The sequence below is a fragment of the Apteryx mantelli genome, chromosome 1, assembly GCF_036417845.1.
Source record: "Apteryx mantelli isolate bAptMan1 chromosome 1, bAptMan1.hap1, whole genome shotgun sequence".
NCBI classification, from domain to species: Eukaryota; Metazoa; Chordata; class Aves; order Apterygiformes; family Apterygidae; genus Apteryx; species Apteryx mantelli.
In genome coordinates, this window is record NC_089978.1 from 188,941,456 (window position 1) to 188,965,089 (window position 23,634).

The window sequence follows — 23,634 nt, forward strand, 5'->3', positions numbered from 1 at the left end:
GCAGAAGAGTGTCTCAAGCAGCAGTCAGATGCTGAAATAGAGAAAATCTTTGCTATTCCTGTTGAAGCTGTGCCACTGAGTAGCAAATAATGCAAGATTGACTCCCTCATCAGGAATAACAGCTTGAGTTGAAAGAACTGTGGTTCTGGACTCTGTTCCCTCATCTCTGAGCTATTTATCTGATGACTGTTTAATGCAAAGTTCATAAAACACGTCAGCAGCTTGGCGTACTCCTTTGCGAGTTCCCCTGCAGCCCCTTCCCTGCTGCCCCGAGCGAGAGCTGCAGGCCTCCACGCAGCCTCCCGGAGCTGCCTGAGGTCACCTCACTCATTTCCCCGCAGCCCGGGAGCGCGGCCCGCGGAGGGGCTTCGCGGTAGGGGGCAGCACCGCCGCCCCGGCCCCGGCCCCGGCCCCGGCCCCGGCCCCGGCGCCGCCGCTGAGTGGCGCGGGCGCGTCACGTGCGCGCCGCGCCGGGCCGGGCCTCGGCGCAGTGCCCCGGGCGCGCAGCGGCTCGCGGTGCCGGCGCGGCTGCGACATGTCCCACCAGACCGGCATCCAAGGTACCCGCGCGGCTCTGCCCTGGCCCTGCGCCCCCCCCGTGGCACCGCCGCTCTTTCCCTCCGCGCCGCTCCGCAGGGCAGGAGGCGAGCGGGGCCGCGGCGCGCCGGCAGCGGAGTCGCCCGCGGGGCAGGGCGGGAGCCGCGGTCGCGCGGCGCTGGGGCGGCCGTTGGGGCCGTTGCTCGGGAGGAAGGTGTCCCCGGCCGGGCTGCTCGTGCGCTCCGCAACGGGCGGCTCTGCGAGGAGCGGGAGCGCCGCTTCTGGCAGCGGCTCCGGGCGGCCGCGGCTCTTCTGGATTTTACCCGTAATGGGACAGTGCCGCGTTGCATTATAAACCTCCCCGCATCGCGAGTTAGGAGGCGACTGGTAGGTTTTATTTATGCAGCTAACTGCACTTGTCGGCTTTAGAGCGGCAGGGAACCAGGACAAGAAAGGTAAGTAACTGTTCAGGGCAAACCCCCCTGAAGTGACGTGGGAGATCTCCTTTTGGCTCAAGTAACTTCCTGGGGCAAGGTGTGCCCGCCGCACCTGGCAGCGGCTTTTCCTCCCGGCGGTGGGGTGAGGGGATGGGTGCTGGAGCGGGACCGGTGCCCTGGGGCCGAGGGTTGCTGCCAGGGCGCAGTCCGTCCGTCCCCGTCCCGTCCCCCCGCCCCCCCCCCCCCGGGCTTTGGGAGAAGCTGGTGTCTGCTCAGTGTCACTGCGGCTGGTTTGAAATGGTTTGGGCAGCGCTGAAAATGCCAGGAGTCGCTGCCAGACGCCTTGTGGGGAGAAGCTCTGAGAAACAGCAGAGACAGAAGGGAAACCGGGAAGAAGCAGCAATCCAGGAGGGGGGGAGCCCGGTGAAAGCCCTGTTATAGGAGGCTGTGAAGGCGGGAGGTGTAGGGGAACCTGTTTCCCATGCTCCCAAGCCAGGGAGAATGTGCAGTGCAATTAGAAGAGGCCATATTATTTCTCAGTATTATCAGGCCCCTTAAAGCACAGAATTAGTAAGCAAGGATTATGCTGCAGGATTACGGGGGTTTTGAGTTTGTGTCTTGGTTTCTGCAGTCTGCTTGTTTAGTGACTAGGATAGTGTACTTTGCCTGCTCTCCCACATTTATTGTTGAAGGTGACTTTTGTACCTGCTGTAGGAGCTCTTAACTATGCTTCCAACCCCTTTGCTGTAAATTTGCTATGTTTGTTAGGCACCCTTTCTCCTCCTTTTCCTGCATCAATTTTTGCTCCTCTTGTTTCTCTTAAGTTCTTTGCCCCTTCTCAGACCTGGGGTGCATCCAAAATAGCTTTTATTCCAGGCTGGGGAGGACTGTTGTGGTGGCTCTTCCTTCCCTTTTCTTCTCCTTGATGGTGTTGGAGGGAGGAGCAGAAGAATTATCCTGTTGCTTACCGCAGGGGCTGAGGAGCTAAGCCTTTTCTCCTTCACGCCTTTGAGAATCTCTTTGTTGTCTGAGGAGAGCCGCAGAGGACGCGGGTAGCTTGCTGCGCTGCTTGTGCCTCGGCAGGCTGGGGTGCAGGGCAGCCCGCTAATCAGGGATCCTGTTGGCAGCGCAGCATCCACTTCACTCTCTGCAGGGCTGCACTTTGGAAGATGAATAGAACTTGGTGTGCCGTTGTGAGACTGGCTTTAGCTACAGGCACGCTAGTATCCCTGAAAAATAGTGGCAAGATTTGACAACATGCACTGGTCTTTTCTGGAAACTGAAATCAAGTAGTGGGAACCAGTCATGCTTCAGGTGTCTGATACATACCAGGCAGATGCTAAAGGGACTGAACTTTCAAGCAGGGCAGTAATAGTGCAGGAAATCACAGAATGTTGATTTGCATTGAGCTGTGGAAAATTCACCAGATTGTTTAAAGTTTACTAAATTATTTTTAAATAAAATTTGCTGTAAAATATTTGTGCAATAAACCTAATTGTATTTTAATATTCCATACTACAGATGACTACAGTGACTACAGTCACTTTGAAAGTGCAGCGAAATAAATCTAAGTAGTTGATACATGTATATGTTTTCAGGCAGTTACATGCAATCTTTTGAAGATTTTAACCAGCACATATAAAGGACTATTCAAATGCTGAATAGTTTATTTAATATAAATTTGCTTATTGAAGAGTGTGTCTCAGCTTGTCTATCTTAAAGTTCTGTAGGTTGCATATTTTTAAAAATCCTGTTGAGGATAGTGCTGAGACAGCAGATCATGTCCATTCCTGGATAGGGTAGGGCATATGGAACTGTATACAATCACTGTGTCTCTTCCCAAGTATCTAATTAAACATTTCTGCTACTGGAACTCATCTGCACTAATAGAAGCAGTAGTGTGGATGAAGAAAATGGATGTGTTTATCATCATGAATTTTTTTTGAAAAAGAAATTCAAATTAAACTAAAAGCTGCACAATGAGATACAAAAATTTTAAGTCTATAAATTTCTGCTGTGCAGAAAGTTTAAGCAGAGAATAATACTGTTCTGTTCTGGCTTTTAAAACCTTTGCTAAAAAAAAAATCTAGATCGCTTGTTAGCGAGAGAGTTTCTCAAACAGTGGTGTTTTGTCTTCAACTGTTACTTCAGGAGCTGTCACAGTTCTGGTGTTGGTGCAGTAGAGACTACTGTGTGTTGGTCTTGTTTTAGTGTGTAGCCTTGATACTACAGAATGAAGAACAAAAGCTAATAGACAAGAAGAGGACAAAAAATGTCCCAGGAGAATCGTAAGGTCTAGAAAATGGCAAAATGTTTGTGTGCTGAATGGGATTTTGCAGAAAGACAGACAATTAGAAGAGCTGGGAGTAAATGACACTGAGGGTCAGCACTAGTTAATGGGAAGATGCTAACTGAGATAAAGCTGGTGTGGGACTAGTAACCCAATGAAGTTAATTTTGCTTAGCACTCCTCTTGTCCCCATTCTGGACCTGCACACCACCTTGATAGACATAAATTTTAAATGTTCCAAATATGGACAGTAGTGTAGCCAGATGCAGTCTGACCACCTGTTGTTTGGCATCAATGTGACTGAAAATAATCCTTTTTATTTGTTTCCTGGTTTGATAGCAGATGTTTGTCTTGTTGGTGCTATGCTCTATGTTGTGGGATTGCTTAGAAGCAATAAATATTCTTCAATAAATGCTGCACACACCCCTGTCTAGGGTATAATTAAACGGACTTGCACTCAGAATATTCAGCAGAGCAGTTGAGATTAGAATGATCTTCAGGATTCAAGCACAGTTCTTTAATGAGCTTTTTGAAATGCGTCTGTCATGTTTGCATTGTATTGTCGATGTGAAATATATAAATTGAAATTTTTAGTTACTTTGTAAATTCATTATAAATCTATCCTATTTGCTAAGTCAGGGTTTGACAATTGTTATTAAGAGCCTTACAAGAAGATGAGTTTATATGGAAGATGAGAGAAGGGTGACAGCCTTCACTGGTACTCTGCAGAGCAATGTCCTTAGGAAAGACTAGCAATTTTGCAGACAGACTCTAAAATTTTCCTGGCAGGTGTACCATTTATACGTCTGAAAATTTGTACGAAGCCTGCTATTGTAATTTGAGATGTGCCATATTTTACTGTGTTGCTGTATTAACTCTGAAACCTGAGATTTATGATGTGACAAATCATCTTTGATTTTCACAATATTGAAAATTCTATGGTATGTAAGAAAGCAGGGCTGTTTTTTTCCTCTTTTATTTTTTTTTCCTCAGATGTTTGTAATGTTGTTGTCACCTTTTTGCTGCATCCCAGTGGTTGGAACAGGAGGAGCATAGGGGGATATCACTTCTCTATTTTTTTCCAGTCCAACTTTGTAGTAAAGGTCTAGCTGTATGCTCTTCTAATGTACAATACTGTTTTTACCTTTCTTGATTATTCCCTGTCCTAGGGAAATGAAAGTCTTCATTCAGTTACTTTTATTTTCTTTTTTTTTCAGCTAGTGGAAACCTTAAGGACACCTTTGCTGGAGCCAGAAATGGACAATACAGGCTTTTAAAAATAGTCATTGAAAATGGTTAGTCAAATTTTAATACGATTTTTTGTTTTTGCCTGATTCTTTTGGGTGTTTTCTAGTTGTTTAGTGACCTACATGTACAATTGTTTTTAAAAAAATTGCAAAACATAGTGTTACTAAGGTCTTTAGTATACTGAAAGTAGGATTTAATTTTGGGTGATACTATAATTTTCAGTATAATGCAGGACAGCATGCATACTTTTTTCTAATGGCAATGCTGATTTGAACTGTATAAAATGCTGCATGGTTTAGTCCATCTTTAAAATGTATCAAATGCTGACCTCACTTTTTTTTGTTGTTCCCAGCGTTCAGTCATTTACAGTACACTGAAATAGCTGTTAGCTGGAGAAATGTATGTGTGTACATACATACACACATGTACTTTTATCCTTGGATAGATAAACCTCCTGTTATCTTCTTTGCATTTGCTTTTGTTAGGAAGTCTTCCACCATTTTTATATTGCTTTTCTGAAAGAAGCAGCAATAATAGTATTATAGGCAGGTCACTGCGGTAAAGTTTCATCAGCACAGGTTAGCAAATGCTGACATACCTTTGAGTTTGATTTTATTAGGCAAGATAAAAAAACTGTGTTTTTGAACACGCACTACTTTTTCAATATAAAATGAAGGCTAAAAATGGGGAATGTCTTCCATTTATATCAAATGTTTTTCCTTCTGTGTATATATATGCATTTTATCTGTAAGTAGAAGCAGAATCCAGTCTTTCATACTTCTTTCCACAGTTCAAAAAGAAACTTGTAACACTCCAAGAATGATGGAAGAGGGACAGTGCCTCATCTGTCTGCAGCAACTTTTTTTAGTCAATAGATAATACTAAAATCGAGTCCTACTAATTAGAGTTACTAATACAACAGGTTTGCTGCTGGGCAGTATAATTCCTCTAATTGTATTTTTCTGTCCAAATCCAAGTGAGTTCAAAGCCATCTGAAGTTTAAGAATTGGCAAGTGCATTCTGAATACTCTTAAGTCTTCTAGGTATACAACTTCTGCTGCTTTGAATCTGCTGCAGAGAAGTGCCAAACACTCTCTGTCTGAGCTGCTTATGTTCAGTGCCTTGGAAAATTAATGTGGAAGAATGGCTTGTTTTGAAAGACTTGCTGTAAGGGCATCTGTATTGTGTTGCGCTCTTGTCTGAAATATTAGAACTTAGGTCCTGGTTTCACAAAAAATTTAGTCTATTTTATAAACTAAATATTATTACGGTCCTCAAACCATTGTGGAATCTCATTTAAACAAAGTGCATCTCTTTTGGGTGTGGGGGCTAGTATTTAACGGGAGGTTGATAAATATTTTGAAAAATACTGTGGTAATATTTTCTTCTGGAAGCTAAGATGTGATTCATAAGTAAGGGAGAGAAATCTTGTTTTAACTGTACACATAATTAAATCTCATTTAAAGTATTCTGTGTAGAATTAAGCCAATTATACATAATAAATTAATTCAATCATTTAAAGAGTCTATGTTATGTTATGAAGCTGTATTAAAAAGGGTTTTATCCACTTAAATAGTCAAATTAAAGTGATTAGTGCAAGCATATTCATTCCAAACTCTTTTCGCTATGTAGCTGGATTACTGACTCCTTACAATAAATACAAACACTAATATGTTATAGCAAGAGCAGCAATAATTCTAAAAATTAAAAGTTTACTCTCATCTTGCTTCTACCTAAATACTCTGATATAAAAATAAATTAACTGTCACAGTATAGTTTTTCTTTCTCTTCTGTGTGCATTGTGCTAAAATGTTAACAACAGTCATATCCCTGCAGATCAAAGAACTTGATGACAACCAGCACATTGCTTCTCAATTTTTTGTTTTTGGGTCAAAGTAAGTTAGGTGTTGAGCATATGCAGCTTTTGCAGGAGTTTACCCGCTTTGACGTTGACTGTTCTTGACTTCCATTCTTGTAGACGTAATTAGGGAAAACAAAGTGACTTAAAATTAGTCTTGTTAGTAGTCCAGTATATTTAACTGTAAGTGCTTATTGTAATTGCTAATTTTAATAATCAATATTAACAATATTGTTCCTAACCTGTAGCTTTGGTTATTGTTTATAGAACAACTTGTTGTGGGATCCTCTAGGCAGCCTGTTGAATCATGGGAAAAGGATTACGATTCCTTTGTTCTTTCCCTTCTTGAAGACAAGCAACCATGCTATATACTGTACAGGTTAGATTCTCAGAATGCTCAAGGATATGAATGGATCTTCATTGCATGGTCACCTGATCACTCCCCCGTAAGTAATAGTCATCGGAAACTTCACATTGGTAATGATTTTTCAGCAGTGCCATTTGCTCTAAATCTTAGGTGAGAACGATTTGGGGAACAGAATCACAGAATCACAGAATCACTGAGGTTGGAAGGGACCTCTGGAGATCATCTAGTCCAACCCCCCTGCTCAAGCAGGGTCACCTAGAGCATATTGCACAGGATTGCATCCAGGCGCATTTTGAATATCTCCAGAGAAGGAGACTCCACCACCTCTCGGGGCAACCTGTTCCAGTGCTCTGTCACCCTCACAGTGAAAAAGTTTTTCCTCATGTTAAGATGGAAGTGTCTGTGTTTCAGTTTGTGCCCATTGCCTCGCGTCCTGTCGCTCGGCACCACTGAAAAGAGTCTGGCCCCATCCTCTCGACACCCTCCCTTCAGATACTTGTACACGTTGATAAGATCTCCTCTCAGCCTTCTCTTCTCCAAGCTAAACAGGCCCAGCTATCTCAGCCTTTCCTCATAAGAGAGATGCTCCAGTCCCCTAATCATCTTTGTGGCCCTTCTCTGGACTTGCTCCAGTAGTGCCACATCCCTCTTGTACTGGGGAGCCCAGAACTGGACCCAGCACTCCAGATGTGGCCTCACCAGGGCTGAGTAGAGGGGGAGAATCACCTCCCTCGACCTGCTGGCAACACTCTTTCTGATGCAGCCCAGGATACCATTGGCCTTCTTGGCCACAAGGGCACATTGCTGCCTCATACTTAACTTGGTGTCCACCAGCACTCCCAAGTCCTTCTCAGCAGAGCTGCTTTCCAGCAGGTCAACCCCCAACCTGTACTGCTGCATGGGGTTATTCCTCCCCAGGTGCAGGACCCTGCACTTCCCTTTGTTGAATTTCATGAGGTTCCTCTCTGCCCACCTCTCCAGCCTGTCCAAGTCTCTTTGAATGGCAGCACAGCCCTCTGGCGTATCAGCCACTCCTCCCAGTTTTGTATCGTCAGCAAACTTGCTGAGGGTGCACTCTGTGCCTTCATCCAGGTCATTGATGAAGAAGTTGAACGAGACTGGACCCAGGACTGACCCCTGGGGGACACCGCTAGCTACAGGCCTCCAACTAGACTCTGTGCCACTGAGCACAACTCTCTGAGCTCTGCCATTCAGCCAGTTCTCAATCCACCTCACTGTCCACTCATCTAACCCACACTTCCTGAGCTTGTCTATGAGGATGCTATGGGAGACAGTGTCAAAAGCCTTGCTGAAGTCTAGGTAGACAACATCCACTGCTCTCCCCTCATCTACCCAGCCAGTCATTCCATCATAGAAGGCTATCAGATTGGTTAGGCATGATTTCCCCTTGGTGAAGCCATGCTGACTACTCCTGATCACCTTCTTTTCCTCCACATGCGTGGAGATGGCTTCCAGGATGAGCTGCTCCATCACCTTTCCAGGGATGCAGGTGAGGCTGACTGGCCTGTAGTTCCCTGGGTCCTCCTTCTTGCCCTTTTTAAAGACTGGGGTGACATTGGCTTTCTTCCAGTCCTCGGGCACCTCTCCTGTTCTCCATGACCTTTCAAAGATGATGGAGAGTGGCTTAGCAATAATGTCCGCCAGCTCCCTCAGCACTCGTGGGTGCATCCCATCAGGGCCCATGGATTTGTGGGTGTCAAGTTTGCTTAAATGATCTCTAACCCACTCCTCCTCCACCAAGGGAAAGTCTTCCTCTCTCCAGACTTTCTCTCTTGCCTCCAGGGTCTGGGGTTCCTGAGGGCTGGCCTGAGCAGTAAAGACTGAAGCAAAGAAGGCATTCAGTAACTCTGCCTTCTCTGCATCCTTCGTCACCAGGGCACCCACCCCATTCAGCAGCGGGCCCACATTTTCCCTAGTCTTCCTCTTGCTGCTGATGTATTTGAAGAAGCCCTTCTTGTTGTCCTTGACATCTCTCGCCAGATTTAATTCCAAACGGGCCTTAGCCTTCCTCGTCGCATCCCTGCATACTCTGACAACATTCCTATATTCATCCCAAGTGGCCTGTCCCCCTTTCCACTTTCTGTAGACTTCCTTCTTCTGGTTGAGTTTTGCCAGGAGCTCCTTGCTCATCCATGCAGGTCTCCTACCTCCTTTGCTTGACTTCCTACTCAAAGGGATGCACCGCTCTTGAGCCTGGAGGAAGTGATGTTTGAATATTAACCAACTCTCTTGAACACTCCTTCCTTCCAGGGCCCTCACCCATGGGATTCCTCCAAGTAGGTCCCTGAAGAGGACAAAGTTTGCTCTCCTGAAGTCCAGGGTTGCGATCCTACTTGGTGCCCTGCTGCCTCCTCGCAGGATCCTGAACTCCACCATCTCATGGTCACTGCAGCCAAGGCAGCCCCCAACCTTCACATCTTCCACCAGTCCTTCTTTGTTTGTTAGTACGTTCATGAAACATCCCCACCCCCTTCCCCCATGGAAACTGGGGAAACATACTCACCTTTCCTTCTGCTGATTAAGGAGCAGTATCAGTGGGTCTGGTTGGAGTCCAGCTGATCCAATTTATTTTTAGCCTGATTTAAGGAGACAAAACACATTTTTGCACTGTTTGTCTACTTTTCTGTGTTGTTTCATGAAAATCCATGGCAAGATAGAGGACAGAAATCTCAGCTGGTGCCATCATAGAGGGAAGGATTATAGCATGAGCTCAAGCTGTTTATCCTGTTTGTCTTTCAGGCTGGCCAGCTGGCACTTGTGCATCTGTGACCGACCACAGCATGCACTGTTTCTTACACAGCAAGTAGTTAGAGAACATGGGAGAGAGCTGAGGTTAGAGTTATGAATTTCTAGGAGAACTGGAATATTGTGTTTGGGGAATGTGAGATAAGGGAAGACAGAAAGTAAAGTTATTCCCAGATTCCTACTACTTACACTAGCATTTAGGAAATATTAAGAGATCGAGGGCTGGAATATATAGAGGAGATCGGGTGGAAAAGGTGAAGGTACTGTGATGAGCATGGCATGGTGGGGAAATAAGGTAGAAAAGATGGGACTATTGGGAGGGGAGTATGTTGGCCATAAATTGGTACGGGGCAGGTTTCATTAGATCTTCTGCTTCCAGAAAATGTTATTTCTTTGTTCTGTAGTTGAACTAAAACTACTTGGAGTCACTACCAAATCAAAAATAATAATGGGCTATTTGCAGTTTGTTCTTTCTGTGTCTATTGTATGCATCAGTACGCAGAGCCATGAAAAAGGATCTAAGCAATTTTGGGGTTTTCTGTTCAAAATTAGTTAGGGTTAGTACCGATTTTGTGTTATTAAGGGGGGGGGAGGAACCTTCACACATACTCTAATTAAAACTGCAATTTTGAATTAGTTTGTTGATAATGCATGGTAAAATGTCTTCTTATACCCTTGAGAATTGAATAGCTTATGTTATTATCTTGCTCCAGAGCTCACTCTGTGGAATTTATTCTTTATTAAGAATTACAAATTTGAATCACAGTTTCAGCTGTAAAATATTTAAGAAAAATGTTTTAAATAGAATTAGCATACTGCAAAAATGCTAGTTTTTGTGTATACATCAAAAAAAAAAGAAAAAAACAAAACAAGCCAAGACTATCTTATGATATACTAGGTTCGTCAAAAAATGTTGTATGCGGCAACCCGGGCAACACTTAAGAAAGAATTTGGAGGTGGTCATATTAAGGATGAAGTATTTGGAACAGTACAGGTATGTTTTTCTTTCTAAAGTCAGCATGCTGTTTTAAGATATACTAAATATAGTTGCTGATTTTACAAGTAGGAATTTGTGGTGTTTCAGCTCTCTTTTGATGAAAGGAAAAAAAAAAGGTTAAAAGGTATGTGTTTTATTCCAGTGTTTAAATGTAATTATTCTTGTTTGAAAAAGTATGTAAGTATATGTAACAGTTTCAGGCTAAGAAGTCCTTGCTTTAAATGTCTATGAAAAGTAAATAATCTAGGAATAATAGGAGAATCTTTCAAGCTCACTACATGCATGCAAATCCTCAAAAAAGCCATTATACTAAAACTTTCAGGCCAATTATTTACAAAGGCCTTTTCAGATGTATGGTTCTAAATCAGAAATTAGGCCAGCATGGCTATCTGGAGTCATCAATATCTGAAAAATAATGTTTTTATCTTAAACCAAAGATATTAAAATGTATTTTCTAAAATTTGACCATAAAATGTAATTAAGGTCCATGGTTACCATCTTTATTTATGGAAACAGAATTTTAATGATCACTGAATTGTTCCATGAAAATACTAATGGTTGAGTGTTCAACTACCGTAAGATAATTGGAAGTTATATGTAAAAAGTCTAATGAACTTCTAAGGAACATTCAAGTGCTGTGCATATAAGGAAATATGGGGCTGTTGCATTACCTCAGTTATGTGTATTGCCAATTTTAAACAAATACAAGTTACAGTTCTTGAAGAAGCAAAATTCCAATAACTTTCATGAAAACTGATGATTATTTAAAGACCCAAATTAGCACTCCTCTTTTTCTCCTTTAGCAAACACATAGAACACAGTAGGTACGTTCTGTTCGTTAGTTTATCGTATGCACAAATCTGAACCAAAGCACAGCCACTATTGATTCAGGGATCTAGGGGTGAAGGAAGGGAAGGAGTTGGAGATCTGGGGGACAGAGGATACTGGAGAAAAACCTCAGAAAAAAACATGGATTGTTGTGTTGGACACATTAGCATAAGATGCAAATCCAAAAGGAAATGAGAGTAATAATTCTACTGCTCATTAAGTAACTTGTTTGTTATATTCAGCATTAACATGGAATGGAGGCTGTGTTATCCTAACAAACACTAACAAGCCTCTCCTGGAGAGGCTGTAGTCTAAAGAAGCAGATAACCCAATTGCTAAGAGGGTTTCCTGGTAAAGTACATGTTATTTCTTGTTGCCATTCTTTCATCTAATCTCTTAGCACCACATGCAGTGGAGCATTAGCAGTGGAGTCTACGTAATAAATACAATTTGCTTCTAACCCTGGAACTTGGAGCTCAAGGCTGAGTTTCCAAGGAGCATTGCAATGGTTTGTTATTGTTATTTCAGAATGTTTGGGGCACTTTGAGGATGAAGTCAATATAATACTGCTTTTCCAAGTTCATAATGTTATAGCTTATTATATCTCTAAGTAGATATAGTTGGTTTTAATGTCTTTATAAAGTTATTAATTGCCTCTAATGTTCATCTATGTGAAGATCACGGCTTCTTCAAAGTATTTGAGTCACAAACCTCGCACAGAATCTTGATCATCAGTATCCAGTGGTCTGCTCATGTGTTTCTTTATCCTTATCTTTTGTTAGACACAAGGATGGTTTACGTACAACCAGTTCTGGTATCATGATGGAACCTGGCTGTGGTCCCATGTGGTACTTCACATGTATTAACCTTTTGTTACCTCTGAGCTCCTGAAGCAAGACATACTGGACTGTTGGCACTGGAAATTGTATTTGAAATGATCTGCCTCCTTCAGAAAGAGAAAAGCTAAAAAGCTTTCTGTTTGCTCCCAGAGCTGGAGTATAAAACCACATTTGTGTAATAGCATAAAGTCTTGCCCTTTTCTGAGCGATGCCTTAATTGTAAAAGCAGAACAGCATTTACATCTGGTATCAGAATTTTTGCAGAGAGCCAGAACTGACACTGAGCAGTTAATTCCCCAAAGTGGCTATCAGAATTCATCATTTCTGTGAATTTGCATGCTAAACTGTTTGCTGTATCATGAGCATGTGCTTAGTACCTGTCCACAGGTAGTATTTCCGCCTCCCATTTTATAGGTAGAAAACTACCAGTCATCTACCAGTATACTGTCTGGACATGCAGATTTTATAAGAAGATTTTTTTTATAAGAATTGTGACACTTCAGTGAGGTTTTGTTCAAGCAGACTGAATAACTTCATGCACATCTCAGTCTTCATGAAGTCTGATTTTTGAGTTAGCAAGACAATTAGGGGCTGGTTGTGGATATGCTGCCCATTGTACCATTGGGTAAGAAGGGCATCAGAGCAGCCCAGTGGACCCTGTTGTTCAAGAAGCCAAACTGAATTTGCAGATGCTGCTGTGCTTGTAATCCATCAAATAAAATGAACATAATAACGGTGTATGTAAATGCTTTTTCTATTCTGCGTAGAGTATCTTTGAAGAAAACTTTTACTACTATAAATTGATTGATACTTATACTGTGCTTTCAGGATGATGTTTCACTGAATGGATATAAAAAATACTTGATATCACAGTCTTCTCCTGCACCTCTGACTGCAGCAGAAGAGGAACTTCGACAAATTAAGATTAATGAGGTACCTACATGGCCTTAGAACATGGGTGGAGGGAGAACTGGGTGCAGAGTTCTTTAATATCATAGGAAGAAGTCTTTTTAGAGTGAAAAAAGCAGAACAGAAAATGGAAAGTTTCTGAAAGTTTGGGTGGATGAGAATATAAATTTTTCTCTCAGTGATTCCAGGCTGATGATGATTGGAGTTAGAGTGGCATGATCTTGCTGAGTTTTCAAGGCCTAGTGTCTGGGTCGGAGGCCTAGCAACTGAAGAGCCGATTTGTTGCAACTTTGTCCTTAAATATGCTTAATATCACTGGATGTGCTTCATTGCCCAGATAAGTTTCCCATGGTAGCAGAAACTGTAGAGAAAATACAAAATAGCAACTATTGCAGTGAATAATTCTAAAGAGTATTTCAGCAGCCTTACCCCTGGATGAAACTTTCTTAGCTTCCAGAACCAGTTCATTGTCTTCATGACTGAGAGGAATTGAATAGAATTCCAGTTAAAATGTTTTTTTTGTTGTTTGTTTGTTTTTTGTTCTAAAACAAATAGCTAGCCCTTTTAAAGGACTAATTTGCTTTGTCACAAACTCCTAATGGAAAAATCTCTAACAAACACCTTTAACCAAATAATTTGACAATTGCCAGTTAGCCAGTGACTGAAATGTTTCATTGTTACTTATGAAAGAGTAACATTGTTTCTTCATTGTTTCATAATATTGTTTCTTCACTTGATCACTGTTTGTGTTCATGCATGTATTAAAATAGGTCTTGTGTTGAGCTTAATAGTTCTTTAGGCTTATATTTTACAGCCACTGTTTACGTGTTTGAGACTTGATGATTTGTTTTTGCAGCTGGATGCCAGGAAACCATCCTGTTAAATGCAGCTCTTAATCTTCTCTCTAGTGTTTTTCACTCTCTAACATGCTTATGCTGCATTTCTGTTGTTTTCTTTTCTTGACATTTATTTTTGTCCTTAGTGCCTTTTGATATTTTCCATCCATTCAACAACTCAATGTAGAAGTGCATTCGTGCTTATGATATAAAATTTGATCATCAAATACTACATTTTACTTGAACAGCTTTAAAAAAACCTGAAGAATATAAAACTTCTGTGGTACTGATGATCATTTACTTCTAGTACTAGTATTTTATGCAGTGCATGCATTGTATTTAATAGCTGATTCAGGCAGGCTAAAACTTTATATATTATTATGAAACTTTGGCAGCAGTAGCTGTACTTTTCAGAGAGAGATAAGCTGTAGACTGCTGTCATTTTGGCTTTGCGTGAAGCATCTCGCAATATGTTAACTAACTTAAGCTCCTCATTGTTTCCACCACTGTGAAGGCTATAGTTAGACTCTCTGAAGCAGTTTCATTAACCTTCTTCCTTTAGCTTCAGAAAACTAAAAAGCTTTCTGACAAAAAAACAAAAACAGAATGTATTTTGAATTCAAGTTTTCCATATGTGTATTCTTCCACAGTTACCCTAAGAAATATTTTACTGGATCAGATCAAAGGCTCACCTGGTCCAGTGTCAAGTCTGTAAGTGGGCAGCGGTAGGAATCTAGGAAGGGTGTAGGAGCAGGGCAAGAAAACCATGATAATTCCCTTGAATACTCTCTCAATGTCTCAATGTTTGCAGGCAGGGATCTTTCTGAGCAAGAGGTGATGTCTTAGTATTTAATTTTTCTTGATGGGTTTTTCATCTATGATCTAGTCTTGCCATTTTTCTAAATCCACATGAAGTTTTTGTTGTCCACAGATCCTATGACAGGGTGTTCCACAGCTGACTAAATGCTATGCAAGGAACTACTGCCTGCTATCCAATAGTTATTGTGATATCCCTACGCATGTATGGGAAAGACAGAGAAAAGTCATTCCTCACTCTTTTTTTTTCCTATTATATCCATGAGATCTCTGTTGTATTCCTTCTCAGTTATCTCTTCCAGGCTGAAGAGTCCTAATCTACTTAGTTGTTCTTCCTAAAGAAGGTACTCCATACTTTTGATCCTTTTGCCTTTCTCTGTGTTTTTTCCAGTTCTACTTTATAATTTATGAGATGGAGGGATGGGGAAGCCAGAACTGCATGTGGTATTTGAAATGTAGGCATGTTACTGATATCGCAGTGCGTAATGATGTGTCCTGTTCTTGTTCTCTGCTCTTTTTCTAACAATTTATAATGTTTCATTTGGGTACTTTATTGGAGGGTATTTTTGGTTATTGTTTTGGGTTGTTTTTTTTTTCCTTGACCAAGACTGGCTACTGGGCTGACATTTGCATAGAACTACTTATTGTGACCTCCATAGTCTTGCTCCTAAACAGTAATAGCCAGTTTCAGTGTCCCTCACTGTATAAGTAGAATAGGGGTTGTTTTTCTCCTGTGTACGTAACTTTGCATTTATGTGTACTGAATTTCATCTGCCATTTTATTACCCACTCAGCAGTCACCACTAACAAATTTTAATATGAATTCATATATTTTTAAGTGCCTTAGGTGTCTCATTTTGCTTTAATGGTCTGAAATAATTTACAATATGGACTATTAAATCTTCAAAATATCCCTGAACTTGGAGTGCAAGGTTCTTCTCTTCTCCTGCTTGTCCCCAGATTTCACAGCTGGCTTTTATGGGTTTTTTTCTACTTTTATGTTTAATATGTTTTGTTATTTTTTTATTTTATGAGGCTTATATATTTTTATTACTTTTTTATTAATCAGGCTTTTATGCAGATATATATTAGGAATATATTTTGTAAATATTTGTCATATAATCTTGTTAATAAATTTATTAATCTTGATATTAAAGTAAGCTCTTTCACCTGCTTTCTTCTCCTCTTCCATAGTTACAGGAAAGCCATTCTTTTAAAAGATGCAGTATAATTTAGTATTGCTCCACGTAGCTTTGATTTTTTTTTTCTTCTTTTTCTATCACTATGTTTCATACTTCATTAGCATCCAATTTTAATTTAAGCCAAAAATCTTCCAGTTGATAGATCTAAGACCAATCCTTTCAATTTTTTACTTTTTTTTCCTGGCTGATTAGCATTTTGCTGCTTCATCACTGACATTAATGTAATTGTGGATTTGAAAAAGGAAGTCAGTGTATTCAAAAGCTTCTAAATAGATAGTAAGTTCACTGGTCAGAGCTGGGAAAACTGGAGACCAGAGCTTATATTGAGAGAAACTGTGCATGAACGTTGATACATATATATTTTTGAAAAGTGGCTTTAAAATAACTGTCCTTTTCTCTAGAATGGTTTATGTGATTAACATAACTAGATTGTGAACAATTGTCTGACTTGTAGTTAGCCTGGATTTCTCTGTTTTATGTCAGAAGTCAAAACCAGACTTTTTTGGGTTTGCTTTCTATTTGGTATAGGGTTTTGGGGGTGGGGGGAGCGGGCTGAAGTGGGAGGGAGGGAAGTGGCTTTGGTTTTCCTTCAAGTAGATCGATTTGTCTAATAAGACGATATTTCTCTTCCTTCCTCTCAAAATCTTGACTTCCTAAAAATAGCATATATTTTGTTCTAAAATTTTTCAAGATACAAGCAGAGTTTATAAGCAACATTGTCAGTTAATAAATACAACATAGCATATGAAAATCAAACTATTTCCTCCTGGCTTACTGTATCTTTGTACGAGAATTTAAGTTACAGCTTTATTGACACTTCAGCCAGTTTCCCCTCTCATAAATCTGTTGGCTTCGCAAAGCTAGCGGTTTCAGAGATATGAAACTGTTTTCAGGTAAGCAAGCAAACAGGACCTGTAAATTAAAAAATGCAAATCTGTTGAATAAGGGGATAATGTTTCAGGGTAGCTTTTAATCAGAATACCTATTGCTATCTCCATGTGTAACCATATGCAATGCATTGTCAGTTATTGTATGAAACCAAGTGAATGCTTGCAAACATTTCTATTTAAATCTGAATTGACTTGTATTGTTTCCAGGTACAGACAGATGTTGGTGTAGATACTAAGCACCAAACACTGCAAGGAGTAGCATTCCCCATTGCTAAAGAAGCTATTCAGGCTTTGGAACAATTGAAAAATAAGCAACTCAATTATGTGCAATTGGCAAGTATAAAATACTTTTCATTTAACTATTTTAATAGTATTGTACAGATTGCATACATATTAAATAATGTGCATATATGGCATATATTGATATTCTCAACTAGATTAATTAAATCATCTTTTTTTTTAATCCTATCCTGTTCTCTGGTTTGCTTTCTGTGTATTAACTATATTTAGGTTTGTTTTGTTAACAGCAAATTGATATGAAAAATGAAACTATTATTTTGGCCAACACGCTTCATACTGAACTTAAGGACTTGCCAAAAAGAATTCCAAAGGATTCTGCGCGTTATCACTTTTTCCTCTATAAGCATGCCCATGAAGGGGACTATTTGGAATCCATAGGTATGAGAAAATTTCCCTCTGTGAAATTTCATTGAGTTGTTTGAAGCAATTTAGTAATCTTGAGGCAGAGTTACCTGTTTAGCTTCAGGAATCTGATCTTTCAATGTGACCATAAATTTCAGTGTCACTTGGTTGTGAAATTGAGACTTCTGAAGAGTCCTTATATTTAGAAAGTACAGAGCTACCCATTTTGATAATGAAAACCTTTTAAACATCCAGAAATCAGTGCTTATGTGAAAAGATACTGGCCATTCTCTGATGCCATATCTGAAATGAAACATTCAGAATGATGTTACATTTTCCCTTTCAGACTGTGTGGTAGATTTCCGCTGCCTTTCTGCTGTAAATGATTTAATGATAAAGGTTCTGGTACGATGTATTTTGTTCTTTTTTTTTTTTTTTTTTTTTTTCCCCTCCGCTGCAGTTTTCATCTACTCTATGCCAGGGTATACCTGTAGTATACGAGAACGGATGCTGTACTCTAGTTGCAAAAGTCCGCTGTTAGAAATTGTAGAAGGACAGTTGTGGATGCAGATAATTAGAAAAGTAAGTCTGCCGGTATTTTCTCCATCCTTCTGTCCCTTTCTTGATACCTAACCATAGCTGTCTCTGCAACCACTTTCTGTAAACAATGGAAAGTGTTGTGTAACTGTTAAAGTTGTGTATAAATGCTTGTCCTCAACAGGAAATACTTGTTGATAAAACCTTTGTATTTAAACTTAGGCTATGAAAGTTTTTCTGTGGTTTATAATTTCTGCACTTTGATAGATTTAGTAAATATATCCTTTTGCCTCAAGGGAGTGTTTGATAGTATTTTGAAGGAGTATTTAGAAGTAACATTATTTCTTACTATAAACCTCAACATACTGTTGTTTCTGAACACTGAATTCCTGTAAGGCTAAAGTTATTTGAGGATTTTCAAAATAATGAATTTCAAGCTGCAGTTCTTGAATATTAATTGCTATCTTATCAGTCCTTGACAAGGGCAAATTAGGATTTGTAAGTAAGCTGATCTTTTCTCGCTAAAGGTTTTACTACTATGCATAAAGAATGAGTAGCTTATCACCTCTAGCAAATAGACCATAGTAGTAGTCTGTTCATGGAATATATGACCTTTGGTTACATTCTTAATACTTGTGCTCTAAACTTAGGAGAACTTTCAGATTTGGTTTCTATGGGGATTACATCTGCCTAAAAAAAGTGATAGAATTAATTCTACCCATTTTTATACCTAATTATTTCTTAGAAAGTTCCTTTTTACAGTTAAGGAAATGTACCATGTGACTCTTGAAATACCTAGTAGACACATTTCTGAAGTGTGTACTGTCACAGCAATATAGTGGCTGGTCACTCCTTCAAGCGCTATGGTGGGCAGACCACGAAGTGTTAAATACTCAGCAGGACAGGGTCAAAGCATTTCTCTCAATGCTACATTCCTACAATTAAAAACAGTGGGGCTTGGCTTGAGAACAGTATTTTCTTTCCATTCAGGTTTATATTCTTACATTTAAAAGATAACAACAACAACAACAACAGCAACAAAACCGTTTACTCATTGAACTGATTTTAGCATTTTCCCTGGCTGGAATACGTTCTCTTTGAAACTTGTTGAGAGGCAGTAGTCCACTAATCATATAAGCCATTTCTGCTCCTCCCCTCCAATCTCAGGAGACAACAGTATGTCATGCATGTTGCTTTTACAAGTTTCAATTTTAAAGCACTTTTCTAGTGAAAAATTTTAATTGTTAGGATGTGATTATTACATTGGGACAATGAAAAGTTTTTCCTTCAGAGGGGAGAATAAGAAAGTAAACCTTAGTTTTGAAAGGTCACATGCTGCTTTCTTATATATTAAGGAAGTTACTTACAGAAAAGGAGTAATAAGTACTTGTTTCCATATGGAATGTTTATTCCCAGTATTAGTACTAATGTACACTGTGCTAAAGCTTTGAGGCTATGGAAGTTTCTTGGCGTATGTACTGTGTAGTTGTGCTTATACTTCAGGAAGAACTAATTAAGTCAAATCACACTTAACTATGCTGGTTAAGAGTAAGAGCGATCTCAGGAAAAACTATCCAAGATTGTTGAGGAGATTAGGCACAAGTAAGTTGGAGAACACTTCATGCTAGACTCCAAACATTCTTGCACATACTGGTTTTAATATAGCGTTGAGAGCTTCAGCAAAATAAACATCTCTAAATGTTATTAAATGTGTTTTTGAGATGAATATGATGAAGAACTGCTTCTTCTTTTTGGCAGATTGAAATAGATAATGGTGATGAGTTAACTGCTGACTTCCTTTATGAAGAGGTTCATCCAAAACAACATGCACACAAACAAAGTTTTGCTAAACCAAAAGGTCCTGCAGGGAAAAGGGGAATTCGAAGACTGATCAGAGGCCCAGCAGAGACTGAAACACCTACTGATTAAAAGCTGCTGTTTGCACTAACAATAAGATACTACAGCAAGAAATGAAATTTTGGCTTTTGCTAATGAACTGAAATCATTCCATTCATAGATGCTAGGAAAAAAAGCTCTTTCTACTCTTCCCTCTCCTGACCTCAGCACTACTTATATAGAGTTTCTGTTTACCATGTTTGATGACATGTGGAAGAGCTAATTATTTCAAGGCTAGAGGAAAACTTAAACCTGTATCACTTTATTTTAAATTAGAATCCATTATTTAATAGCTATACATGTGATCATAAACATCACAGACAGAAACCTATTAAGGCCATGTATTCTGTGGATAGTTTCCTTGTTTGTCTAGATAGCAGACCTGTATTCATGTGAGTAGTAGCCTATGGAAACCAGTAAGACTTACCATGTGAGAAGACCTGAAGGACTGCAGTGCTGTCCCAGATAAGTCTTTATTTTTTCCTTGTAGCTCTCATGGATAATACTACAGTAGAAGGCTTTCTCCTGTTTTTGAAATGATGCATTGTTGGTTTTGGTTTTCTTAATAGAAAAGTTGTTTTAAAATCTATTATTTAAAAAATTGATGCAGATGTTCAGGAATAGGTGGAATTTTTTTCCATGCAAAAAAAGCATGGTCATTCCAAATAAATAATAAATTTTGTGGAATTGTCTTTTGAAGAAATCTGACATAAAACCACTATAGCTTTTCCAGACTTTGATACCACTCTTAAGCCTTATATGTTAGGTATTGAACTATCAAGTAAAATGTAACTAAAAGTGCATGAGTCAGTATACTTGATAGATTATTGAGCTGCTTTCAAAGCAATATACTTAAAGTTTCTATAAAAACTGATTATGTGTGCACTTGGATCTAAAACTAAGTTCAGTAAAAACATAAACTTGCTTCATAATACTGAGTTATTCTTGATTTGAGATTCTTTTCTATTGCATTTGCAGTATCTACTGCAACTTAATACATTCAAGATGTTCTGAAAATGATTTTTCTGAATGTTTAAACTTTAATAGTAACTTAAATCCGTAGCAAAAATCCAGCTAGGTCTTGAAAAACTGCTGGCAGCTCCTTGGTCAGATTTTGTCCTTTTTTTTTCTTCCTCCTTCTACATACTAAAATCAGAAAAGTATAAATTTGATTAAAACATGTTTAATCTGTTTAATAGGAATAGGAAAAATAGATGCATTTTACAAGTAGACTAAAGAAGAACTAGATGTGAAAATCACATATACTGAATGAGCTTAAATATTTAAAGTTATATAATGAGGCAAATATCTAGTGGATAAAATATATTCCCCAGTGGGGACTTGGTTTTTGGAGTCTTGTGTGTGGGTTTTGTGCTCTTTGATTTTTAAAGCTACATGAGTTGCAAGTCTTGGTTTACTGCATAATATTATCATAAATTGTGGTTGTACGCATTACATAGCTGCATCACATCATTGTTCTTACCTGATGGAAGATGTATTTTAACCTGTTGTGTAGGGAAATAATGCCTTGACACTACTAGTTCTTGGTAAAATTTATCTGTTGTTTCATTTGGAGTACTAGCTTGTTATCAGCCCTTTTGAGATTGCTCTGTATAATGTGAAGATTGTAACAATTGTTGGTTTTACTCTGTTTTTTTCATCTGCAGTAGAAATTTTACACCTCAGCTTTTCTGTTTAATCTTACACAGTACATCAATCCAATTCAATAGCTCTTGACCCTCAGCTAATCTCCTTGTCCTTAGTGCTGCCCTGTTCCTTTTCTGCCTCTTCCCTTCTCCCTCTAGGGCCAGGAGCTGGTCTTTGGAATTTTTGTTCTACTCAGGACCTGTCAGGCAGGCGGCGTTCTCTTGTAAACACAGTTAATGTCGGTGCAGCTCACTATACACTCTAGCTAAGTGTATTTTTAGTTTAAGTCAGAATCTTTTTGGCACACCTAAATCAAAAAAAAATTAAAAAAAATTATTAAGGTTAATAAAGGTTATTAAGGTATAATAAAGTTAATGGTCGACCATAGCAGTTCAAACAAAAAGCTCTCTAGCAGTGATTTTTAATTCAGTATTCCTGCCTATGTGCACTCCTGGCCTGGCTGACATATACACTTTTACATTCTACATATTTACAACCAATAGAACCAGTAAAGAAGTTCAGCTTTTTAATACTGTTTTAAATAATGAACAGCTTGACCTGCTACGGATGTGTGCATGTTGTGGGTTTTTTTTCTCTAAATCCTGCCCTAGGTATGAGAGGGAGTGTTTCTCCAAATCCTGCCCAAAGCTCATTTGAGCATAAACTCCCATGAGTTTATAATGAGTTCAGCCCAAACCAGACATTTTAAGATACGTTATTTTCAAATATTTTACAGGGTCAGTTCACAGTCAGTGCTTCTGCGCAAGCACCTGACCAGCCCCCAGAGTAGTGTCCTGAGCGAACTTCCCCCTCACCTCTCCCCTAAAAGAGAAACAAACACTGCTGCAACAGCCTGGTCTCAAACCGGGTGGAGCCTCACAGCGCTGACCGTGCCTTCGGGCCGCTTGCAGCTATTCTCCTGACAAAGCAATAAGCAGCATCTGATCTTTTTGAAGATCTGTCATGTTTACATCTATGTAGCTGCCTCACGTAATACTACATATGCTCACTGTTAATGAATGTTCGGAGCCAGCACAAAATAAGGGCATTATTAAAAGTTGTTCCTTGAACTGCCTCTGGTCATTTAATAATTGAAAGTGTTGGTTCTAAGTTGTTGTTGGTCTTCACAAAGCTCCAAAGCAATGCAGCTGCTTGCAGTTAACTCTCAAGCTATTTAGTAGTCATTAATGAAAATGACAAACAGGTAATTATTTTTGAAATGTTTAGGTTACAAAGGACTAAAGTAGGGAAAATTGGATCTTTTACAACAAGAACAACTCCTATTGGAGGTTTTGTAAAACTAGCTAAGGTAATAATTGCTCTATTATTTGTATAAACACATTGATAAAGGAAACTTTTGATTATGGTATCTATGTATTGAACTTTAGCCACCTTCAGATGCTAAAATAAAAGTTTACTTCATTATCCATTTTGTAATTTACTTTATAAATAAAGAGTGAAGCTTTAGTGTGGTGTTGTCTGGATTTTGTTAAATACAGGCTACCAAAATACACATCCTAGCATCATTGTGTGTAAGTAACTGACAGCTACTGCAGGATTAGAAAGCAATATAGAAAAAGTGATTACAGGGAAGAAGAGAGGCTGACAAACAAAATTCCTGGCTTTTGATACTGGAGAAAATCAGTTTGCACCCTACAAGAAGCGGCTACTTTCCAGATGCTTTGTGGAAGCAGCAGTGAGGGCTCTATAGCAGAATCCAAGCAAGTGCTTTTTTTTCTTTTTTTTTTTTTGCTTTCAAAAATTAACTGCTTCAAAAAGTGCTGCTGTCCTTTTAAAGTGCTGTGTAGGCATTGAAGAAGTTGTTTAGAACTACTGAATTACTATCATCTGCTATGGTATTTGCTCAGCATGAGTTAATATAATTAAACTGTTCAAATGATGATGCTTCATTAACTCTGTAGTCTTTCTATTCCTCTCAAAATTCAAAATGAAAATAACTTGTAGTAGCTTGGCTTCTCCTTTAACTGTCCTGCTAACACCCCTGCCCTCATGGAGATATGTGTGATATGGCAATTTTGAAGTTAGTTAAAAGAGGGAAATCTGCCGTTTTGAACTGTGATTTAAGAGGATGA

General features: G+C 39.4%; 1 protein-coding gene across 1 annotated transcript; it reads left to right on the plus strand.

Annotated features, from left to right (window-relative positions):
• The first annotated feature begins 501 nt into the window (after nucleotides 1-501).
• On the plus strand, nucleotides 502-23,008 carry TWF1 (twinfilin actin binding protein 1). The gene is made up of 9 exons (XM_067314424.1): nucleotides 502-560; nucleotides 4,481-4,558; nucleotides 6,637-6,815; nucleotides 10,401-10,496; nucleotides 12,995-13,099; nucleotides 17,027-17,152; nucleotides 17,347-17,497; nucleotides 17,922-18,043; nucleotides 19,757-23,008. Exons 1-9 carry the CDS (start codon nucleotides 536-538, stop codon nucleotides 19,925-19,927), a joined length of 1,053 nt encoding a protein of 350 aa, XP_067170525.1. The 5' UTR covers nucleotides 502-535; the 3' UTR covers nucleotides 19,928-23,008.
• Nucleotides 23,009-23,634: the final 626 nt, after the last annotated feature.